General features: G+C 30.4%; 1 protein-coding gene across 1 annotated transcript in view; it reads right to left on the bottom strand.

Annotated features, from left to right (window-relative positions):
• The window catches only part of SI (sucrase-isomaltase), a 93,624-nt gene that overhangs the window by 37,343 nt on the left and 33,564 nt on the right, over positions 1–22,717 (bottom strand). The window contains exons 18-29 of the mRNA XM_031662933.1: positions 22,582–22,638; positions 21,531–21,655; positions 20,006–20,094; positions 17,027–17,076; positions 16,145–16,315; positions 14,371–14,526; positions 6,844–7,050; positions 4,500–4,654; positions 2,889–3,057; positions 1,313–1,409; positions 1,104–1,216; positions 890–1,015 (exon numbers count right to left, since the gene is read on the bottom strand). Of these exons, the coding sequence (XP_031518793.1) occupies positions 890–1,015; positions 1,104–1,216; positions 1,313–1,409; positions 2,889–3,057; positions 4,500–4,654; positions 6,844–7,050; positions 14,371–14,526; positions 16,145–16,315; positions 17,027–17,076; positions 20,006–20,094; positions 21,531–21,655; positions 22,582–22,638 (1,515 nt within the window). The remainder of the gene's footprint in view (positions 1–889; positions 1,016–1,103; positions 1,217–1,312; positions 1,410–2,888; positions 3,058–4,499; positions 4,655–6,843; positions 7,051–14,370; positions 14,527–16,144; positions 16,316–17,026; positions 17,077–20,005; positions 20,095–21,530; positions 21,656–22,581; positions 22,639–22,717) is intronic.

The following is a 22,717-nucleotide window of genomic DNA, read 5'->3' as shown; positions in this document are numbered from 1 at the left end:
TTTACATTATATCATGGAATATTCAATTTAAGCCTAAATACAAAATTTGTTAATTATTTTATATTATTTGACATTATCTCAATTTCTTCTTCGAGGTACCATAGAAAGTATGGTCAATAATGTATACCTCCTTTTAAATAATAAATTTCCACTTGCATGTTTGTATATGGTCAACATACATAATTAATTTCCCATGCTAGTTATTCAGGAACCCTATATTGGACCCTACTATAAATACCAATGTCTTATAATGAGGTTTTTCTGATTGTTCTTAGAATAAACTCTTATATATCAAGTCTTCTATATTTTAATGTTTAGGTATTACCAGCAGCAACCGAAGGTTCCTTAATTTTGCTAAATAATGACAAAATTTAGAGATTGATCATTTGTGGATACTTTGGAATATTTAGCTTCCTGAATATTGAGTGAATCTGTATTATATATTACAACTATTATCTATTCCAGGGCAAAAAAAAAATTATTTCCACATCCAACTTGTTCTCCGGTTGATGATACAGATTCTTATCTTGTTGACAATACACATTTCTGTGAACTCTTAACATGAAGAGAACATAGTGACTGCCTGTGCAACCCAGAGTTTGTGAGAGGAAAGCAAGTGCACAGTGACTTGTTTAGCACAACACAGCATGATATAATTAGGGAGGGAAAGGGAAAAGGAATGGTATTTCTTCCTCTGTTTTATCTGTCTGACAAAGACACTGTATATAAATCTCATACCCAATACATAAGGTGCTAGTAAAAAAACGAAGCATGTCTAATTAGTTTAAAGTATAATGCTTAAATTAATTTTAAAGTATACATGTTTAATTATTTCATTCTACTTTTACATATTACATATTTAACATTGTTTTAAAATTAATATACATACATAGGAGATGTTCGCAGCCACCATAGCGTCATATAATTCCCGAATCTCTGAAGTATTTGCATATCCATAACGACATAATTGGAATCCCAAAGCCCAATAAGGTGGCATGACTGGATGGCCAATTACCTTTAAAAAAAAATTCACGTGTGAACTAAGAGAATTACTTGATGCTATAAACATTTTTAATTTTGTTTAAAGAAATATGCAACCATACTTCATGGTATTGCTTTGTTGAAACTTCTGGAGTTGGGCCCAAAAACATATAAAAATCCAAGATTCCTCCAACTGTGCGGTAAGTTAGAGCAGGAGTTGGCTGGAATGTAACATCTGGAAATTCAAAGTAAGATTCCATTTTTATCTACATATATTAGTTTATTAAAAAGTCACATAAAATAAGAGATATTCAACAAATGATGTTTTTACCCATTGCATTGCTGTTGAGTAAGAGAACACCGTGAGCATTGCCCTCCTCTTCCAGAGCCATGTAATAGGGATGAAATCCATAGGAATTAAGTTTGTACTGAAATATAAAAATTAAGCACAATATATTTTAAGTAACAATAGCATGTGAATTTAATCAATGTTATTTTACAATTTATTATATAATCAAGCTGTGGTATTTAAATTCCTCTTTTCCCGAACCTTAAACCATGCTTCAGTTAAAATAAATGTGTCTCCCTAGAAAATAATTGTTTAAATTTTTCCTGCTTTAGAGTAGTTTACAAATATTTTTATATAATATTTGTATATTAATAGAAATTAATTTCTATTAATTTCTAATAGAATAAATAACTTCTAATAAACATAAGTTATATGTAGAAATCTAATAACTTCTAATAAACATAAGTTATATGTTTAACTTATCTATAAACTGGTATTTTTTCCATAGTAAAATGCCCTAGAAATGATAAAAGTGATGAATACAATTAAACTGTCCAGAAAATATCTTGTTTATATATTTTATATTTATAGAACATTTACATTTTTATATTTATAAAATATTTAATTCATTGATACTGTAATCATAGTCAGATATTATTAGATTATATACTTTTGATTCTTAATATATAAAATTACCATTGAAAGTGATTTTGTAGTAATTTATTTTCAGTAATATACAAAATTACTAGTGAAAGTAATTTTAGATATCAATAATCAAAAGTATATTAATCTAATAATATCTGTACAAATGCTGAAGGGATTTTAAGAAATCAGTTTTGGTAAAATGTATTCTTTCAAGTTAGTGTTAATAGAAAACAGCCTTCAATAACCTAACTTTGGAGTATTATGTTATAAATGCAAGCTCTTTGAGCACCTAACAATAAAAAATGCTTACAATAGGATGCAAACTTATAGTATGCTACTGAGTATATCCTTTTAAGTACACATCACGTGTGAAAAATACAAATAGAAAAATTTTTGTTAAAATATATTTTTATGATATGTTTGGAATATTATAGATAATATTATTTGTTGTACAGTACATTAAATATTCATAAAATGTGTTGTATTAACAAGACAAATCTTTGGAAAAAGTGTCATGAGTACATAAAAACACATTGTAAAGATGTAATTTGCAGTTTGGCCACAACTGTGGTTTATAAAGGGAAAAAAGATCAAATCAGTATCTGAGAAGTAAAAAACAATCAAGGAAACCGTTAGGCAGATATTTTCTATACTGGAGTAAAGGTAAACTTGACTGGGAATACAGAATCAGCATATCCTTTCTATGCATTTGAAACAGTTAAGGTATTGAGTCAAAGCCTGGCTTCTCACAGTAGTCAAGCAAATTGTTATCCATCCACTCCTCTGCTTCCACCTGTAATTTCTGGTGACTTTTTGGGTTTCTTTCTCAGAAAATTGCTATAGCTGCTCTGGAGATTGCTAACTAATGCCTTAGTCATTACTTCAATCCTAAAGCACAGGCCTATAAAGAAGTGGCTTGGATGCTACTCATGGTCTTAGTTGCCTCATGGAGTGGTCACATGTTGGTACCTACACCAGGGGGTTGGTCTCTTGTGAACATTCCCCAAGTATGCCAGTTCAGATCTCGCTTAAATGCTGTATGTTCCACTTCCCCAAAACCATATATGTATTCTGATGGCAGGCGAGTCGATATTTGAATGAACTGATCATTAAAAGCAAATCCAGGCAGCGAAGAATCCCAACTGAAAACAAAAGAAAATAAAGCTATGTCTGTCAAAATATATGCAAAATAGTATCACAAATGATAATGGTAATTCTTTCTTAAATTATCAAAAAATCAATATTTTTTCTATATTCCTAATTATACCCAGGTACCAAATGGAAATAGATAACTATTCTAATACATTTTTTCTTTTAGTTAAATTAAGGAATATGTAAAATATGTTTCGTACACTTATAGGGAAATCATAAATAATATGATTGTACATGTCCTTCTTTAGACAAGTATTCCTTTTAAAAATAAAATTAATATGAAATCATCAATGACTCAGTAATGTGTGACCTAGAAATTAAAAGTTCTCAATTTTCTTGCTCCCTTGAGTTAATCACAATACACTTTTTTCTACATGTAGAATAAAAATAAATCAATATTATAATGAATTTTAAGTTTAATGGATATTTAAATGTTGAACTCTTGCCAATTACTACTCCCAATTGTGTTTTTCTTCCTTTATTTTATGTTCATAAAAATAGCTGTGTATGAAGTAATGTGTTTCAAGAAACATATTATTCAACTCATTTGCAAGAACATAAAGGAGGATGGAAAGTAACATTGGCAAGGAGAGGAAACGTAAGTATTACAAGTAATCTGGGCATATTTTAACTTTTTATATTTATTATTTTGGAAAACTAATTGAGAATAATGCTTGCCAAATGACAATGAATAATGCCCTTGCACCAAGATATTTTTATAAAATGACTTAACTTCACATGTTTTTGAACAAAAATATTGTCATAACAACAAAATTATTAAAATGATCCAGATATAGTTTTAGTCATTATTTATTTGTACATATCCTGACAATACCAGAAAACATCCTGATAACATCATCTAAGGAATGGCATGGCAAACTTAAATTACATAAAAGTATATTTCAATATATTATAGTTTCTAGATATTTTGAATAAAGACCATAATTTTAAAATTAAATTTATTCATTGTAACATAAAAATATATCTAGACTTATGTGTTGTAACTTATTTTCACTAATACATGGCAGATAAATTATTAATTCTATCAGATTCAAGCACCAATAAACTATTTCAACAGTTTTAATAAATATTTACTTCATTTGTTTCCAAATACTTATTTTTGCCAACACTCATCATGCTTTTTAAAAGAGGTTTTGGTTTTGGTTCCCAACTTGATTAGAAGAATGAGTCTGATACTAATAGTGAAATTGAACACCTCTAAAGTGTAGATAAAATTGTGGGTCAATCCTTTAAAATAGTCCCATGGACTATGTTTGGCTAGAAATATTAAAATGGGCAAAGTTATTTAACACAACTTAAATTTTTTTTGTGTGATGCTACTCTAGGACAGTGAAGGTTGTTAATCATTTTACTTTTCCGATCCTAAGCTGAAATTAAAATATCCTTTATATCAAATCATTCAATCACTTACATAACTCTTCCACTGCTTCTGCGTCGAATCTGGATGCCAAAAGGATTTTCCTTGATTTCAACATCATAAAGTCTGTTTTCATAAGTACTTATTGGGGCGTCTGGAATGTTTAACGGTACTGGAACTTCATATCTCTTATTTTGGGGATCGTAAATCTATTGCAGATAAGTAGTAAAAAGTTTACTCTGATTGCTGACATAGCATGTACATGTCATGAAATAATTTAAATAATGGCTCAACTAAGAATATTTAGATATTTTCTCCATATAATTTCTAACTCTACATTCATGGTCCATATAACCATATCAATATAGAATTTCATATACACATTTATAATGGGACCAAACTGAGTACTGCATTTTTGAACCTTTAAAAATTGTTTTGTGATTTGTTTTCTATACAATAAGATCAAAACAGAAATTTTAGAGCTAAATATTCTATAGTATGGGTATACCAACATTATTTCATGGTTAAAAACAGAAGTTGTTTCAATATTTTTTGTCATACCTATGATTATACAATAAACCCTAATGCTAATTTATGTTTATTTGTGTTTTTATTTCTTCAGCACATTTCTTAAATACCTCTAGGGACTGAGTATACTTACCGTTTTAGGGTCTTTGATAACTATTGACAAACTGCTTTCCAGAATTTGTTTACTGATTAATATTCTCACCAAAATGTGTACTCTAGTGCTAATTTATGTTAAATTAAAAGCATTTATTTTTCATTGTTATTTATTTCATTTCTTATGAGATTTCATCTTTTTCTACATTATTAGCATTTATGTTCCACTGTACTTTAAATTGCATTTTGTTCCTAGAATTTTTAATGAGTGTAATTATCTTGATATTTTAGTTTCTTCTGTTAAATGTCTTCTTATGAGAGGTTTTGATATTTTTTCTTGATTACATGAGTTGAAATTGCTTTCCTTAAGTCACATATTTATCAGATATTTACCCATTTTTTGTCTTCTAATTGTGTATAGTGGTTTTCCATGTGAAAACATGTTTTATTTGTATGTAAGAAAATGTGTAGATTTTTACCTATGTCATTTATGCCTTTTTATCTGTGGCTTGAAAGGCCTGTGCTAGCCAGATACAAAATAAATATGCAGTTAAATTTGTTTTAGGCTATGTTTAGTTTTCACATGCAACTCATTCTAAATTTTATTTTAGTATATGATAAAAAAAACAGACACTTTTCTATATAAATTATTAAATAACCTACTTCTTCATTATTAATTTGCAAACCTTTCTTCACACACACGTATCTACTATGCTTTTGTGTCATCACACACACACACACACACAATCTTCTATGCTTTTGTGCCATCTCTCTCTCACACACACACACACACAATCTTCTATGCTTTTGCGCCATCACACACACACACAATCTTCAATGCTTTTGTGCCATCTCGTTTCAATAAACAATCAGGCAATTCTATCTCCAGTTCTACACTGTTTTAATTATATGAATTTTTGTTCTTTACCCCTTGCTGAATTTTAACCATTGCACGGTGTTTGTTTTTTCAGACAAACTTACAAGTTATTTTATGAAGTCTCAAAAGATATTTCACTAAGATTTATATGAAAATACTTTAAAAGCAGCGATTGAGTTCGTGAATTAACATTTAAAAGATAATTGACTCATTTATAATTTTAAAATACTTAATATGAACATTTTTAATAGTTTTTCTCCTTATAGATAGTCCATTTAGTCCTATAATTTTTGATGATTTATTATTTGATTTTTTCATTTGAGTTTGCTAATGAGATTTGTTACCATTTCTGCTTCTAAATAGTGAGCAACAATGTACGAGAAAATATCTTTGGAAATACATTTTACATCTAGTTATTGTGTTGATATTTAAAATTTCTAATACTATCTTAATGGAATCCCTTGGGATTCTTAAGTTACAAAAATATGCTATCTCTAAAAGTTGAATGAAATTATTGCTTTGGTATGTCTTATTACATTGGCCAGAAAATTAAGGCCACAACTTAAAAATAGTAAAAAGAGTAGGCATCCAATTTTGTTTATTTTAATGACACTATCAGCATAGTTTGATAATAAATGACTTATGTATATTGCAAGAATTTAAATGTAGTTTTTAAATCATCATTGTATTAATCCCAAAGTTAGCAAGAATGATCAGTTTCATTTCTTGGGCACCTAGCTATGAGTTGTGTAGGAAAAAATATTTTTATAGAATCAAAATATTATCAAAACTGTTAATAACCTTTAATACTACATTAAATATCAAATCGCAGAATTATCCAAAATCTCCAAAATTACCCAAAATCAAAACTAGCTTTGAAGTAGTTTATATCAAGCATACCTTAAACTGCAACATATCATTTTTGTGATATTTCACCTCCACACGAAGAGTTGAGATGGGGTCAGAAGGTAACTTTATTCTAGCATTTGCAGTATTTAGTTGGAGGTCAGCTGTTACACCCATTGATGAATAGTTAGTTGACGTGACTGAATAAGAGTTATCTTGTCTGGGAAAGTAACACTCAGGTGCTTTGGATAGAGAAGAATCCTAAAAACACAATGCATGCTCATTGCCAGAAATTATAAGCCTTGTAATATTCGACTCTTTAAAATTATATTGATGTTTAGTCACACATTGTATGGTTTACAAGTTTCATTAATAAAAAAATGAAATAACAGTCATAACACAAAATATATTATATGTAATTTGGGATCCCATGTACTAAAATTTTATACAAAATATTTGCATTTACGCTCTACAGAAAGAACGGTAGAGCAGAAGGATCAAATGTCGTACTTTTTTAACTCAAAAAATAGCATTAAATTGTGTTGTCTGCAAAAGCAAGTATATTACTAATACATTTTGATTCCATGTTTGTTCTTACTCTTCATATTGATTATTGATTATTGTGTATAAAAATGGCATTATGACATGCCTCTAAAGGGCAAGTGGTAGAGTCCTTTTACTTATAATGAAACTCTCAATCCTTCTTTTTTTAACTTACTGCTATACCGGTCAATTACATCCTGACCTGGATTTGAAATAGGAACCCTGGCCAAGAATCATAGTTGATTGGTTTACATAGAAGTGAGAGACAAAACCTAAGAAAAAAAATTATAAACTGTGGCATTGATGGCTAGTTTCCTTACCACAATCCATTCTCCCTATCTTCCTTGATTATTATTATATTTTGCAGAGAAATATATTTATCTACATTTCCAATTTCCTTTTAAAGAAATTGTATAAGTCCTCCTAAAAGCTCTTTAAAAGAAAGAGGCCTAAGCTGACTAAATTGAGATACTCTGTTTGACTCACTTTCTTGAGGGCGTACTGCCTGGCTTCTATCTAAAGTGAACAATTTCATCTGTGTACCCTATCCCAGGCCTCCTTACCTATAAAAATATTTCTCCCTCAAATCTCCACCCTCTCTTGCATCAAAAATATTGCATTCATTATGTTATTTTTAACAGCATAAACTGATTTTATTCATCTCATTTTTTTGAAGTAAATGTCACTTCAGTAGTTTCTCTGACTACTGTTCTATTTTTTCTGCTTTATTTACAGCAAAACATAGAAGTGTTCATCATACTCACTATCTCTAATGTGTCCCATGATTTTCTCTTGAACTCACTCTAACCAGGCTTTTACCCCTAGTACTACATCTAATGTTTGCATGCCAAAGTTACCAAAGACTTCCATGTTGCCAAATCCACATGTCAGTTTCCAGTCCTTATCTTACTAACAAACAACTGGCATAGTTGATCATTTCTTCCATTCTAAATGCTTTGTTCAATTGGCTTCCAGGACCCAGCAGGTTATTTCCAACCCTATACTTGAGCTGTTCTTTCTAAGACTCCTTTGTCATTTCCTCCTTGGCTGAAGTTTGTAATCGCCCAGGGTTTAGTCTTTGAATACTTCTCATCTATTCAAGCTTATTTTGTTGATGATATCATCCTACCACATGGACTTAAACAAAGAAATGAAAGTCTCAGCAGTAGAATCATACAGGCAGAGGAAAGAACTTCAAAGCTTGAAGATGAGGTTTTTGAATTAACTCAGTCCAATAAAGACAAAGAAAAAAAGAATAAGACAATATGAACACAGCCTCCAAGAAGTATGGGATTATGTTAAATGACCAAACCTAAGAATAGTTATTGTTACTGAGGAAGAAGGGAAATCTAAAAATTTGGAAAACATATTTGAAGGAATAATCAAGGAAAACTTCTCTGGCCTTGCTAGAGACCTAGACATCCAAATAAAAGAGAGCTCAAAGAATACCTGGGATATTCACTGTGAAAATATCATTGCCTAGACACATTGTTGTCAGGTTATGTAAAGTTAAGATGAAGGAAAAGGAAAAAATCTTAAGAGCTATGAGGCAAAAGCACCAGGTAACCTACAAAAGAAAACAGCATGTTTCAGGCCAGGCGCGGTGGCTCAAGCCTGTAATCCCAGCACTTTGGGAGGCCGAGACGGGCGGATCACGAGGTCAGGAGATCGAGACCATCCTGGCTAACACGGTGAAACCCCGTCTCTACTAAAAAATACAAAAAACTAGCCGGGCGAGGTGGCGGACGCCTGTAGTCCCAGCTACTCCGGAGGCTGAGGCAGGAGAATGGCGAGAACCCGGGAGGCGGAGCTTGCAGTGAGCTGAGATCCGGCCACTGCACTCCAGCCTGGGCGGCAGAGCGACACTCTGTCTCAAAAAAAAAAAAAAAAAAAAAAAAGAAAACAGCATGTTTCTCAGCAGAAACCCTACAAGCTAGAAGGGATTGGGGCTCTATCTTCAGCCTCCTTAAACAAAACAATTATCAGCCAAGACTTTTGTATCCAGGGACACTTAGGTTCACAAATGAAGGAAAGATATAACCTTTTTTCAGACAGACAAATGCTGAGAGAATTGACTACTACCAGAATCAGTACTACGGTAAATGCTAAAGGGAGCTCTAAATCTTGAAACAAATCCTAAAAATACATCAAAACAGAATCTCTTTAAAGCATAAATCTCACAGGACCTATAAAACATAATTTAAAAACACAAGGTATACAGGCAAAAAATAGCACAATGAATGGAATGGTACTTCACATCTCAATACTGACATTGAAAGTAAATGGTCTAAATGCTCCACTTTAAGGACACAGAATAACAGAATGGATAACTATTCACCAACCATCTGCTGCCTCCAAGAGACTCACCTAACACATAAGGACTCACATAAACTCAAGATAAAGGGATGGGAACAAAAACATTCCATGTAAATGAACACCAAAAGCCAGCAGAAGTATCTATTTTTTTATATCAGACAAAACAAACTTTAAAGCAACAGCAGTTAAAAAGGCTAAGATGGACATTATACAATGATAAAAAGCCTTATCCAACAGGAAAATATCACAGTCCTAAATATATATGCACCTAACACTGGAGCTCCCAAATTTATAAAACAATTGCCAGTAGACCTAAGAATTGAGGGAATCAGCAACACAGTAATAGTGGAAGACTTCAATACTCCACTGATACTACTAGAAAGATCATCAAGATGGAAAGTCAACAAAGTAGCAATGGATTTAAACCATACCCTGGAAAAAATGGACTTAACAGATATTTACAGAACATTCTACCCAACAACCACAGAAGATGCATTCTATTCATCAGCACATGGAACTTTCTCCAAGATAGACCATATGACAGGCCACAAAATGAGCCTCAATAAATTTAAGAAAATTGAAATTATATCAAGCACTCTCTCAGACCACAGTAAAATAATACTGGAAACAACTCTGAAAGGAACCTTCAAAACCATGAAAATACATGGAAATTAAATAATCTGCTCCTGAATGATCATTGGGTTAAAAATAAAATCAAGATGAAAATTTAAAAAGTCTTTTAACTGAATGACGATAGTGACACAGCCTATCAAAAGCTCTTGGATACAGCAACGACAGTACTAATAAGAAAGTTCATAGCCCTAAATGCCTACACCAAAAAGTCTAAAAGAGCACACATAGACAATCTAAGGTCACACCTCAAGGAACTAGAGAAACAAGAACAAACCAAACCAAAACTCAGAAGAAGAAAGGAAATAACCAAGATCAGAACATTACTAAGTGAAATTGAAACAAACAAAAAAATACAAAAGACAACTGAAACAAAAGTCTAGTTCTTTGAAAAGATAAATAAAATTGACCAATCATTAGCAAGATTGATCAAGAAAAAGAGAGAGAAAGTCCAAATAAGCTCAGTTACAAATGAAATGGGAGATACTACAACTGACATCACAGAAATACAAAAGATCATTCAAGGCTACTATGAACACCTTTACACACAAATTAGATAACCTAGAAGAGATGGATACATTCCTGGAAAGACACAACCTTAAATCAGGAAGAATTAGATAACCTGAGCAGACCAATAACAAGAAGTGAGACTAAAATGATAGTAAACAATTACCAACAAAAAAAATGTCCAGGATCACATGTAGTCATAGCAGAATTTTACCAGTTATTCAAAGAATAATTGGTACCAATCCTATCGACATTATTCCACAAGACAGAAAAAGGGGGAACCTCCCCTAAATTGTTCTATAAAGTCAGTATCACCCTAATACCAAAACCAGAAAAAGACATAACCAAAAAAGTAAACTACAGACCAATATCCCTGAGGAACATAGATGCAAGAATCCTTAACGAAATGCTAGCTAACCAAATTCAACAACATATCACAAAGATAGCCCAACATGATCAAGTGGGTTTCATACTAGGGATACAGAGATGGTTTAACATATGCAAGTCAATGAATGTGATACACCACATAAACAGAATTAAAAATAAAAATCACAGGATCCTATTACAGCATTCCATTTTGGATTAAAACTCTCAGTAAAATCAGCAAACAAGGGTCATACCTCAATGTAATAAAAACCATGTGACAAACCCACAGCCAACATAATACTGAATGGGGAAAAATTGAAAGCATTCTCTCTAAGAACTGGAACAAGACAGAGATGGCCATTCTCACTTATTTTCAGCATAGTACTGGAAGTCCTAGCAAGAGCAATCAGACAAGAGAAAGAAAGAAAGGGCATCTAAATCAGTAAAGGGAAGTCAAACTGTCGCTATTTGCTGATGATATGATCATTTACCTAGAAAACCGTAAAGCCTCCTCCAAAAAGCTCCTAGAACTGATAAAATAGTTCAGCAAAATTTTCGGATACAAAATTAGTGTGCAGAAATCGATAGCTCTTCTATAAACTAAAAAGAACCAAGCTGAGAATCAAATCAAGAACTCAACCCGTTTTACAATAGCTCCATAAATAAAATAAAATAAAATAAAATAAGATAAAATACTTAGGAGTATACCTAACCAAGGAAGTGAAAGACCACTACAAGGAAAACTACAAACACTGCTGAAAGAAATCATATATGACACAAACAAATGGAAACACATCCCATGCTCATTGATGGTTAGAAAGAATATTGTGAAAATGACCATACTGCTGAAACAATATGCAGATTCAATACAATTCCCATCAAAACACCATCATTATTCTTCACTGAACTAGAAAAAACAATCCTAAAATTCATATGGAATCAAAAAAGACCATGCATAGTCAAAGTGAGAATAAGCAAAAAGAACAAATCTGGAGGCATCATATTGCCTAATTTCAAACTATATTATAAAGCCATAGTCACCAAAATAGCATGGTACTATATAAAAATAATCACACAGACCAATGGAACAGAATAGAGAACCCAGAAATAAACCCTGATATCTACAGCCACCTGATCTTTGACAAAGCAGACAAAAACATAAAGTGGGGAAAGGACATCCTATTCAACAAATGGTGCCATAATAATTGGCAAGCCACATGCAGGAGAATAAAACTAGATTTTCAACTCTCACCTTATACAAAAATCCACTCAAGGCGGATTAAAGACTTAAATCTAAGACCAGAAACTACACAAATTCTAGAAGATAACACTGTAGACATTGGCTCAGGCAAGGATTTGATGACCAAGAAACAAAAGCAAATGCAATGAAAACAAATATAAACAGCTGGGACTTAATTAAACTAAAGAACTTTTGCAATGCAAAAGGAACAGTCAGCAGAGTAAACAGACAACCCACAGAGTGGGAGAAAATCTTCACCATCTACACATCTGACAAAGAACGAATATCCAGAATCTACAACAAGTTCAAACAATTTCCCAGGAAAAACAAACAAGCAATCCCTTCAAAAAGTGAGCTAAGGGCATGAATAGACAATTCTCAAAAGAAAATATGAACAAATGGCCAACAAACATATGAACAAATGATCGGCATCACTAATGATCAGGTAAATGCAAATCAAAACAACAATGTGATACCACGTTCCTACTGAAAGAATGGCCATAATCAAAAAATCAAAAAATAATAGATGTTGGCATGGATTCAGTGAAAAGGGGACACTTCTACACTGATGGTGGGAATGTAAACTAGTACAACCACTATGGAAAAGAGTGTGGAGATTCCTTAAAGAATTAAAAGCAATACCACCATTTGTTCCAGCAATCCCACTACTGAGTATCCACCCAGAGGAAAAGAAGTAATTATACAAAAAAGATACTTGCAAGTGCATGTTTATAGCAGCACAATTTGCAATTGCAAAAATGTGGAACCAAACCAAATGTTCATCAATCAATGAGCAGATAAAAAAACTGTGATATGTGTGTGTGTGTATATATATATATATAGTTATATATAGTTTTATATATATATAACATTAGCATTATATATAACATTATATAGATTTAACATTATATATATATCACATTAAAAGTATGTAATGGGAAAGATAAAATTTCACATGTTCATGTTTAGAAGCTATTTATGCTTTAGTAAGATGAATTGTTCCCACCTGTCCTTCATTTTTGTTTTGATAAAGTTAGCATACTTTGAATGTAAAGGGGAATGGATGTGAATCTGGCTGAAGAGAGGCAACTTAAAGAGAAGGTTCAGAGAAATGAACTTCACCATTTGATTTCTGTTGATTTTAAAATCGTTTCTCCTCTTCACTTTTTCTCTCCTTATATTCTTCCCTATTCTTCACTAGTGATACAGATTATGCTGTTTTAACAATTAATGCAGAGAAATCGGGATAATTTCTCTGGAGGCAGAGATTCTATGCATCTCTTTATATAAATGTAAATGTCTCTGGAAAATTGCTGACAGATATGTCTTGACTCATCCCAGCGATATAACAAACGCATTTAATTATTTAGTTATATTAAATAAATGTAGCTGTTGACAAAACTCAATGATGTAATGAAAAGTTCAGAATTTGAAAAACAGGCATAGCAAGAGGGAATGTTTTACAATGTCCTTCCTGTGACATTGGTAAAAACACCTGCCACCCTCAGCCATCATTATTTTGTTAAAATGAAAGTCAAAATAACTGGCCAGAGATTACCATCCTTAGTGGAAGAGAACTAGCCCTCTACTCAACATTATATATCTTAATAACTTGAGACAATGATTTTGAAATAGTATCCACTACTGGCATATCTTATCCAAATGAGCAAATCCGCTACAGTCAACATCAAGTAAAGTGTAACAGACAGTATTATTTTATCACGTAAAGTTACACTATCCGAAGTGCCTGGAAAGCAATTTAGGCATCAATTCAGCCTGGCATTTACTAAGATATGTCTTTGGATAATTAATTAAAATAAAAGTGAACTGCCTGTCAGAGACGCTAACTTCACATTCCACATGATTATCTAATTGAATTTAGTTTATATGCTGAAGATTTAAAATTATAACATGTAAAATTTTCATTGAAATGTTTATGTGAAAACCATATCATGAGTAATAATTAAAATTATTATTACCGTTTTCCATACACAGCCACGTTGTATGCACTTTTCTTCAGTTGCCAAATCTGCATCTGGATAACAATTAAATGTTTCATTTTCTGAGAAAATTTGATTCCATTGAACACGAAAGTTTCCTCCAAGGTTAAGGTTGAGATCTGCAATTAGGAGAACCTTTGAAGACAAACAAACAAAACACACAAACAAACAAAACTTTTAAACACTGTATCTGGTCATCGGATGATTTAAAAAAAAAATTTACATTTTATGAAATGTGGCAATTACAGCAATTCTTCAAATTAAATCATTAGTAGTTTTGATAAAATACTTTAAAAATAGAATTATATATATGCAATATATATGTGTGTATTTATGTATATCTACATATATGTACATATGTATGTGCACACACATACAATTATGTCTATAATTGGGATTTCAAAATCATGTTTGATTATTTCTTATATACTTTGGGAATAATGTGAGCAAATTTATCCCACACCCAGATTTTCATCTGCATAACTTACTTTTTGATATCTACCAAACATAGTTGCAAAACTTTACTTTGAGTAATGAAAGTTCATATAAAGATCAATCTATGCACAGCAGAATTATAAAGGTATACTACTAGTGTTTATGTATATATATTTATAAACATAAAAGTAGACATACAAATAGCCACAGACAGACCTTTATATTGTATACCTAACCAATATAATTATTTTTTATTATTCCCTCTTTTAATCTCTATTACAGTCATAAAGTTCACAATAAGCTTGTATTGCTTAATTTATATCAATTTGTTCTTATAGTGCTATGAAATATAAATCATAATATACCTACTAAATAAAAAATAATTAATCAGTACATATTTTCTGAAAATAAATAATTGAAAAGCCCTGGGCCAGAGGTCTTATGAGTTAGACAAAAATATTATAAGACAATGTTCTATATCTTAAACAATTCAGAAATTATTTATGGCAATATTACTAATAATTTGGTATTATATAAATGGAGAAAAGGTAAATGACAAAAATAATTGCTTTCATGTTTTTAAATATTACAGTCTCTTTTTTAATACATCAATCTACTACCCAAAGCAACATTATAATTGAAATATTACATTTTGCAAATGAGAAAACTAAAATAATGAGAGATTTATTTAATGTGTTTAGAAGCAGAGATAGCAGAGCTGGAATCTGTGCATCCAATAACACTGCATCCAATTTTGTTATTCTTTTTCCCTCTATACTACAACTATCAAAAGAAACAAAAATCACAACACAAGGAAGGCTTTCTACAGGAGAAGAAAAGTGTAAACGCAAAATTGAAGTCAGAAGAGTACAAGATATATTTTGAGGACAATGACACCTCACTAAAAAAGAAACAGGAGAAAGACTAAAGAAATGAACTGAACCAATATATTAAAGAGTCTAAAGCAGCTAAAACATTTGGAATTTCTTTTGTGTGCAATAGGTAGGTTAGAGTTCAGATTAGAAGAATTTTATGGAAAATATTAGCAAGGCCCATATAACTAGTATGCATGAGAAAATAAAATAGGGAGAGAGAAATTGCAAGGAGTTCCCTTCATGTTGATATCTAAATACAAATTGGATTGACGTAAATTGGAATATTATTCAGAAAAAGTGAAGAAAAAATGAAGGGAGGAAGGAAGCAATGAAGAGAAGGAAGGGAGACACACTGAGAGGAGAAATATAAGTGCCCGAATGGTTATATAATGTTAAATGTGAGATTATATGATAGCTAAAATATTTTAAAAGATTGCAATTACCTGGTTAGAAGCATCATAAGTGAAATTGGAATGAGCGCTCATTGGTTGATTATTTTCTGCCACTGTAACTTCTGTAACAATGTCTGTCAACCCAAGGATTTTTACAGTCTGAAATGCTAAGGTAGTTCCTTCCTGATATGATGAATGTGTGCACACAATATCTAATGTGTTCTGGGAAAAATAGTATATGATATTATATATTAGGTCATCAGATACAAACCCAAACCTGAAATAACAATACCGATACGACACAGGAAAGAAAGGTCATCATCTACATCTCTATTCCTTCCAGCTCTCCTCATCTAAGTAGCACATAGAAATATACTCATTAATAGCTATTTTAATTTATATATATATGCCAGAAAATTTTACTTTCAGAGACAACCTTAATTACTCATATGCAACACATATAGACTCATTCTTATTCTAGTCCTAACATTGATGAAGAATAATTTAACTTTGCCAAAAGAGAATGTATGAAAAAACCAACATCTATGAAAAAAATCATTTCTATTAACTATTCAAAATTTAATAAACCAAAATCCACACCAATTATTACTGTGACTAATTCATTAAAATATTTTCAAATATGTTGAAATTGTTTTCCTAGGGCATGTTGCCTAAAACCAAACATAACATGTTAAGAACTCTAAAGGTTTCTTTGCATCAATTACATGATCACAAACTTTATAAAATTTTAAGATAATTTGTTTATAATTTAACAATTTAAATATAACAATTTAAATGAAAAACTTATTTTATTACATTCCATTAAAATCTGTAGGCAAATGTGAACACCTTTTCCAAAATATTCACCATAAAAGAATAACCTAGGCATGAACAAATTATACATTTAGCTATAAGTACAAAGAGAATACTTACATTAGAAACTGAAAATGTATATAATATGTAGCTGCCATTTTGTATGGTATCTGAAATGAAATATATCATGATCAGTACAAAATGTAATGTTAAATTCTCTGCTCTGGTTTTACACTTATATAACACTTAAGAAATTTGAACAAATTAGATTCTGTTTATTAATGAAGCATCTCAAACATTTTCTCTGTATATGTTTTAATTTCCTCTAACTAATATAATAATGGTATTTTATTTTCACAGCGAGTAGAGGTAATGAATGCATATTTGCCTTGTTTACTTTTTCAAAGACTACCAAGATATTTCTGGAAATTAAGAGAAAGCCAAACTTACAGTATATAATATATAATTAAAAATGTATTGTTTTGAATGATATTCTCTCCCTTGTAAACCTCATAACAATAAATTTTTCTTAGGAAGACATGGCATACTATAATATATTTTGCATCTTTATGTTTATTTTTTTCTATTATTTTTGTATTCAAGGAAAAAATAAATCTGGAGACACGTTGAAGACTGAAATAAACCTTAATCTATAATTGAAATAAACTTTAATGAGGAAGATGGATGAATACAATGATTCTGTACCATATATAATAAAACTTTTATTCAACATACCTCTTTAAAAGAAAAACTGAAGATAAGGACTGAAGTAGTTTGTCATAAAGTGTTAAAATATAAAGGGAATCCTAGGATTCATATAATATACTTTCCACAACATTAATTTGCTTAAAATTTTAGTCTTAGGAAATAAAATTATATTCAGAACCTGAACTGAAGATCACTTTACTGTCTCCATGTTTGCTTACAAATCCATTAATCAGAATTCTGGTTTTCTTTCACTTTTTAAATGCACATAGCTACATAGGTATCATATTAGATAACTGACTGAATTATATTATTCATATTCTTAGCTACTTACCTATATGAAAGTAAGCTATTCATATGCATCTTTATCAGTAGACAGTATGTATTTGGAATATTTATATAATTTGAGTAATAGGAATAATCTTATAATTGTACCACACATGCTATCAATGGAGGTATCATCTCAACGACATTGTTTGATTGATAACTACAAATAATGTAAGTTCAGCTGGAATCCACTTTTATAAAACTTCCATGCAGGAAGTTTTTTGGCTTACTACATAAGCCAGAGAATAGGTTTGGAATCTAATCTCACGGAAGGGCTCACCCTAGTGTGTTTACACCTCAGGGTATTTTAAGAAAGAGCAAGAAGGTTGGTGTGCTGAAATTGAGAAATAGAAAGCAATACAGGATAATAGATGCGTGGGTTCGCGTTTGGGGTGTGTGTGTGCACATATGCAAATGTTAAAGCACAAACCATAAGCTCTCTAGGTCTCCATAAAACACTGTCTCCTAATTGAGTAAAATGGAGGATCATTAGAGGGTTTTGAGAAGAGATGCAATTACTGGAATCACCTTTTTAAATGATTATCTGCTGGATTGTAATAAAATTTAAAAAGGGATTGAAAACAGCTACAGGGCAATTAGGAAGCTATTGTCCTAAATTAACATGAATGATGGTGGTGATAGTGGTGGAACTGATGAGAAGATTCAGATCAAAGTAGAACCAATGAAATCCTTAGGTTGTGAGAGAGAATAGCCCATTCCAAGGTGTTGGCATCTGGAGCAATGAAGTTACCATCAACTGACAAAGGGAACACCATAGGTGGAACAGATAAATGGTGGTAAGATCCAAGTTCTATCTTGGAAGATTATGTTTTAGATTTTTATTAGACAAACAAATAGAGAAGTACATAGAAGACTGATTTGGAGATATAAATTTGGAAGTCAGGTAGATGGTATAAAAGACTACATTTATCAAGGAAAGGACTACTGGTAAAGAATAATAATAATTGAAAGACAGAGGACATTTATGATTAGTAGCTGTTAATGATATAAGTAATTCACAGCTTGCATTGAGAAAATCACCCAGAGAACAGATCTTTCCTTCGAATAAGTTTGATTGCTAATGCATTGATATAAGGCCATAAATAAATGTAATTTGTTTAAATGAATGTTAACTGAGGGTGAATATAAGTCTTAGGAGAGAATTACAGAATCCTGTGGTAATTTTTAAATACATACATTTTCAAAAATACATAAATATTCACATGTTTCATATACATTTAAAGGCATTTAGGATACTCTTTTTTTTCTTGTTGTCCTTCTTATATTTATCTGTAACTCTTTAAAATTTGTACAAGGATATTCCTTAATACACCTAAGAAGTAGTTAATTAAAATAGAAGATAAATTATAATCTTTTGTACTCATATATAAAACACATACCTAACAGCCCTCTATTGGAAGAAATGAGATTTTTCTAAAAGGTTTCTAAATATTTATAAGGAAAATTGTAAGTGAACAGTTAAATACAAATAGGCAAACTTACTATGGCATAATTAGAAATACCATAGCATAAAATTACTTTTAAATATTTCCTTTGGTATACTGAATTCTCAAGGTTGGAGCTCAAGAAATACAATGAAAGATAATAAGGAAAATAAATTGTAAACAATTGATACAATGACATTCTTACCTCAAATAATTTGACATTAAATAACGAAATCTTTAAATATTGGTTTTATTTTCTGTTTACAGTGACAAAATTTTAGTTATAATCACTATCTTACTTCAAAACAGTTGAAAATATAATGCAATTTGTATACCTGAGAATTTATTGACTATTTTAATCTAAAAGATAAAGATAGATTAAAAAGTCTTGTCAAAGACTTACAACAAACAAAAGCACAAAACTAGATATTTTAGTTAAATATAGATAAAGCAAATAACAATGGTAAAATGTTTAAAGTAACCTAAAAACCTTCAACAGATAAAAATTTAGGAATTAAAAATAAAAATTGTGATATTTTAAAAATGAAAAAACCTATATCAATAAGGCCAAAACTTCCAGTTATCAGAATGAACATTTAAAGCATATCGCTTTCAGACTTACCTTTAGTTTCTCCATCATCCCAGAAAAAGTCTCCTTTGGCTGAGTTGTTTTCATCTAATGCAACTATAAGTCCTAGAGGATTCTTACGGCTATTAAGAAAAATTAGATGCATATATGATTCAAAATAAATGCGTAATAATACAATATCCTATAAATAAGTCCACTTCAACCTGTCTGTTTTATGGGTCCTGAATTCAGTAAGAAAATTGACATCAATAAATTTGTATTTATATGTATTAATAATTTACTGATATCAATGTTCTTATGTGATTACAGAAGTACTTTATACATGTAGAAAATGAGTCAAAAGAATAAATGTAGTAAATGCAATAATGGATTTTTTGAAGGCTGAGATACTTGCAAAATTGAAACAATGTAATATTTTCATTCAAATAAGAAAAATTAAATGTGTCATATTAAGGCTCAACTCAACCTGTATAACCCTAAATTTCAATGTCTACTTCTTATGAGCAAAAAAATTAAAAAAAGATTAAAATTTAAAAAATGTTTAGTGGAATCTGTAAGAATATTATAAATGAAATTATTACAACAGGAGAAATGAGATGTAGTCAAGAAATATGTTTGTTTTTAAGTTACATTTTACCATAAAATATTATCTCCAAGGCTATACAGTCCAGGCATGTCCTGGACTGTATAGGATGTATTCCTTCCAGTATGCATTTACCAAGTTATATGTTGCTGTTGGTCATTACAGCTCTCATGTATAACAATTTTTTGAGAACATACTCGTGAATCAGTTACATTCTAGAATGCCAAAACAGTTAAATTACTAATTACTAATGCGTATCGCTAACATACTACATAAAAGAAAATAATAAATAACATAATTTCAGATATTCTTAATGTTATGAAGAAAATTCAGTAGGGTAAGGAATAAAGAGTAACTTCCTGTTGGGTTGTGGCAGAATAGGGAAAAGTATGTGAATTCAATACGGCACTTTCTGTGCTCTTTGTACTCAGAATGAATGATGCGAAATGGAGCACCAGTATTTTCAAGTTTCTTTTACTTTTAGAAAATATTTCTGAGATTTACACTTAGTGAGCAATTTAGTTTCTCTCTTGCTCTTTACCTAACATGAAATATCCCATTCATTTATGAACTTAAAGCATTTTAGCAGAAAAAAATACATTGGGATTTATTTATGTATGGAAATTCAAATATGTAAAAATTAACAAATACTTTACTCAATTATATAACAAACATTCACATTTTGTATATTTATTAAGAATCAAATATTATCTTTAATTATGCTAATGTGAGTAAATTTTTGATACAGAAAGTTAACTTCTAAGTAAATTAGAAATTTTGAAAATCAAGATATTTATAATAATATAAATAATTTCATTCTTTTTATAACTACAATGGTTATAGTTCAGTATTACCTCTGTGTGTCACATATCTGCAGGTGAAGAAGCTAAATATTATCTCTGATTCTTAACACAAATATGAAATATTAGAATTTGAATTTTATTTTAGATTTCAGTTAATGATTTTTCATTTTACCTTGCTGTTGTTGTTACATCTGGTTCTTGAATGGGGATGATATAACCTCCTCTAAGATGTAATCCTATTTTGTCTGCTGGAAGATACATATCAACACGTTGTTTCCTCCATGGCCTTTTTGCACCCTAATAATTGGAAGATTACAAATATTCTTAATATTATTGAAGACTTTAAACTCTATTTCACAAGAATTAAAAGGTATGCATAGAAACAATTTTTATTATGAGCAATTTATGTCATCCGAATAAATACAATATATTGTTTTCTAACTTTAGGAGAGTTTTTTTTTTTTTTCCCCCCCCCAGTTTGCTGAACAAAGCAGAGGAAAAGAAAGTTCACTTTCTCAAAAATAAAAAATAAAAAAACAACATAAAGAGACTCATTTTCTTTCTACAATAATTAACAGTACTTTAATTAGCTTTTTTATTCTTTGTTATGGTTTAAAGTTAACTATGTCTTTAGGAAGGATTTTCTTAAAATCATTATTCCTGTAAAAATAAGGGTATACTTAGCCAATGTAAGTTATTTACGAAATAATATCATTTAAAATAAATAGTGCTCAAAAAGTCTTGTTTAGTTGAAAAAAATGGATGGTGTATATGAGTGCTGTTATTTTGCCTTTTCAAGGTTGAAATAAAAGCCTTTTTCAAATATTTGAATATACCATATAAAAACAAATATGTAAGATTAGCTCAGTACTCAAGTCTTCTGGCAATAAGATAAATATGTAAAATAAGAAAAAGCATTAAAATAAGTTGCCACTCCTTCCTAAATTACTGCTAACTTTTATTTCCAAAATTTAAAAATAAATAATATCTATTTATGCTAAATAATATAACTTCATATTAGAGTCTAGCTCATGCGCAAAAAAGGGTATACTTATAAAAATTTTGACATATTTCTAAAGTTTGAAAATATTATTTTTTATAGTTAATAACAGAAATTCTAAAAATATGTATGCTATATAGTTAAGTTTCTATGGAATTAAGTTTCTATGTAGAAATGTTTAAAAATATACTTGTGAGTCCATTAGTATGTTAAGATTACTTACAGATTCGTAATCATACCAAACAGCATCAGGGATGTAGGCACTCACGGTATCTGCTCCCTAAAATAAAGAAAAATAATATGTATTTTTTTAATTTCAATTTTTAACAGAGAGGATCTTGTCAAATATTAAGTTGGGT

Source organism: Papio anubis, chromosome 2 (assembly GCF_008728515.1).
Source record: "Papio anubis isolate 15944 chromosome 2, Panubis1.0, whole genome shotgun sequence".
Lineage (NCBI taxonomy): Eukaryota > Metazoa > Chordata > Mammalia > Primates > Cercopithecidae > Papio > Papio anubis.
This window is presented reverse-complemented; position numbering and strand designations above follow the sequence as displayed.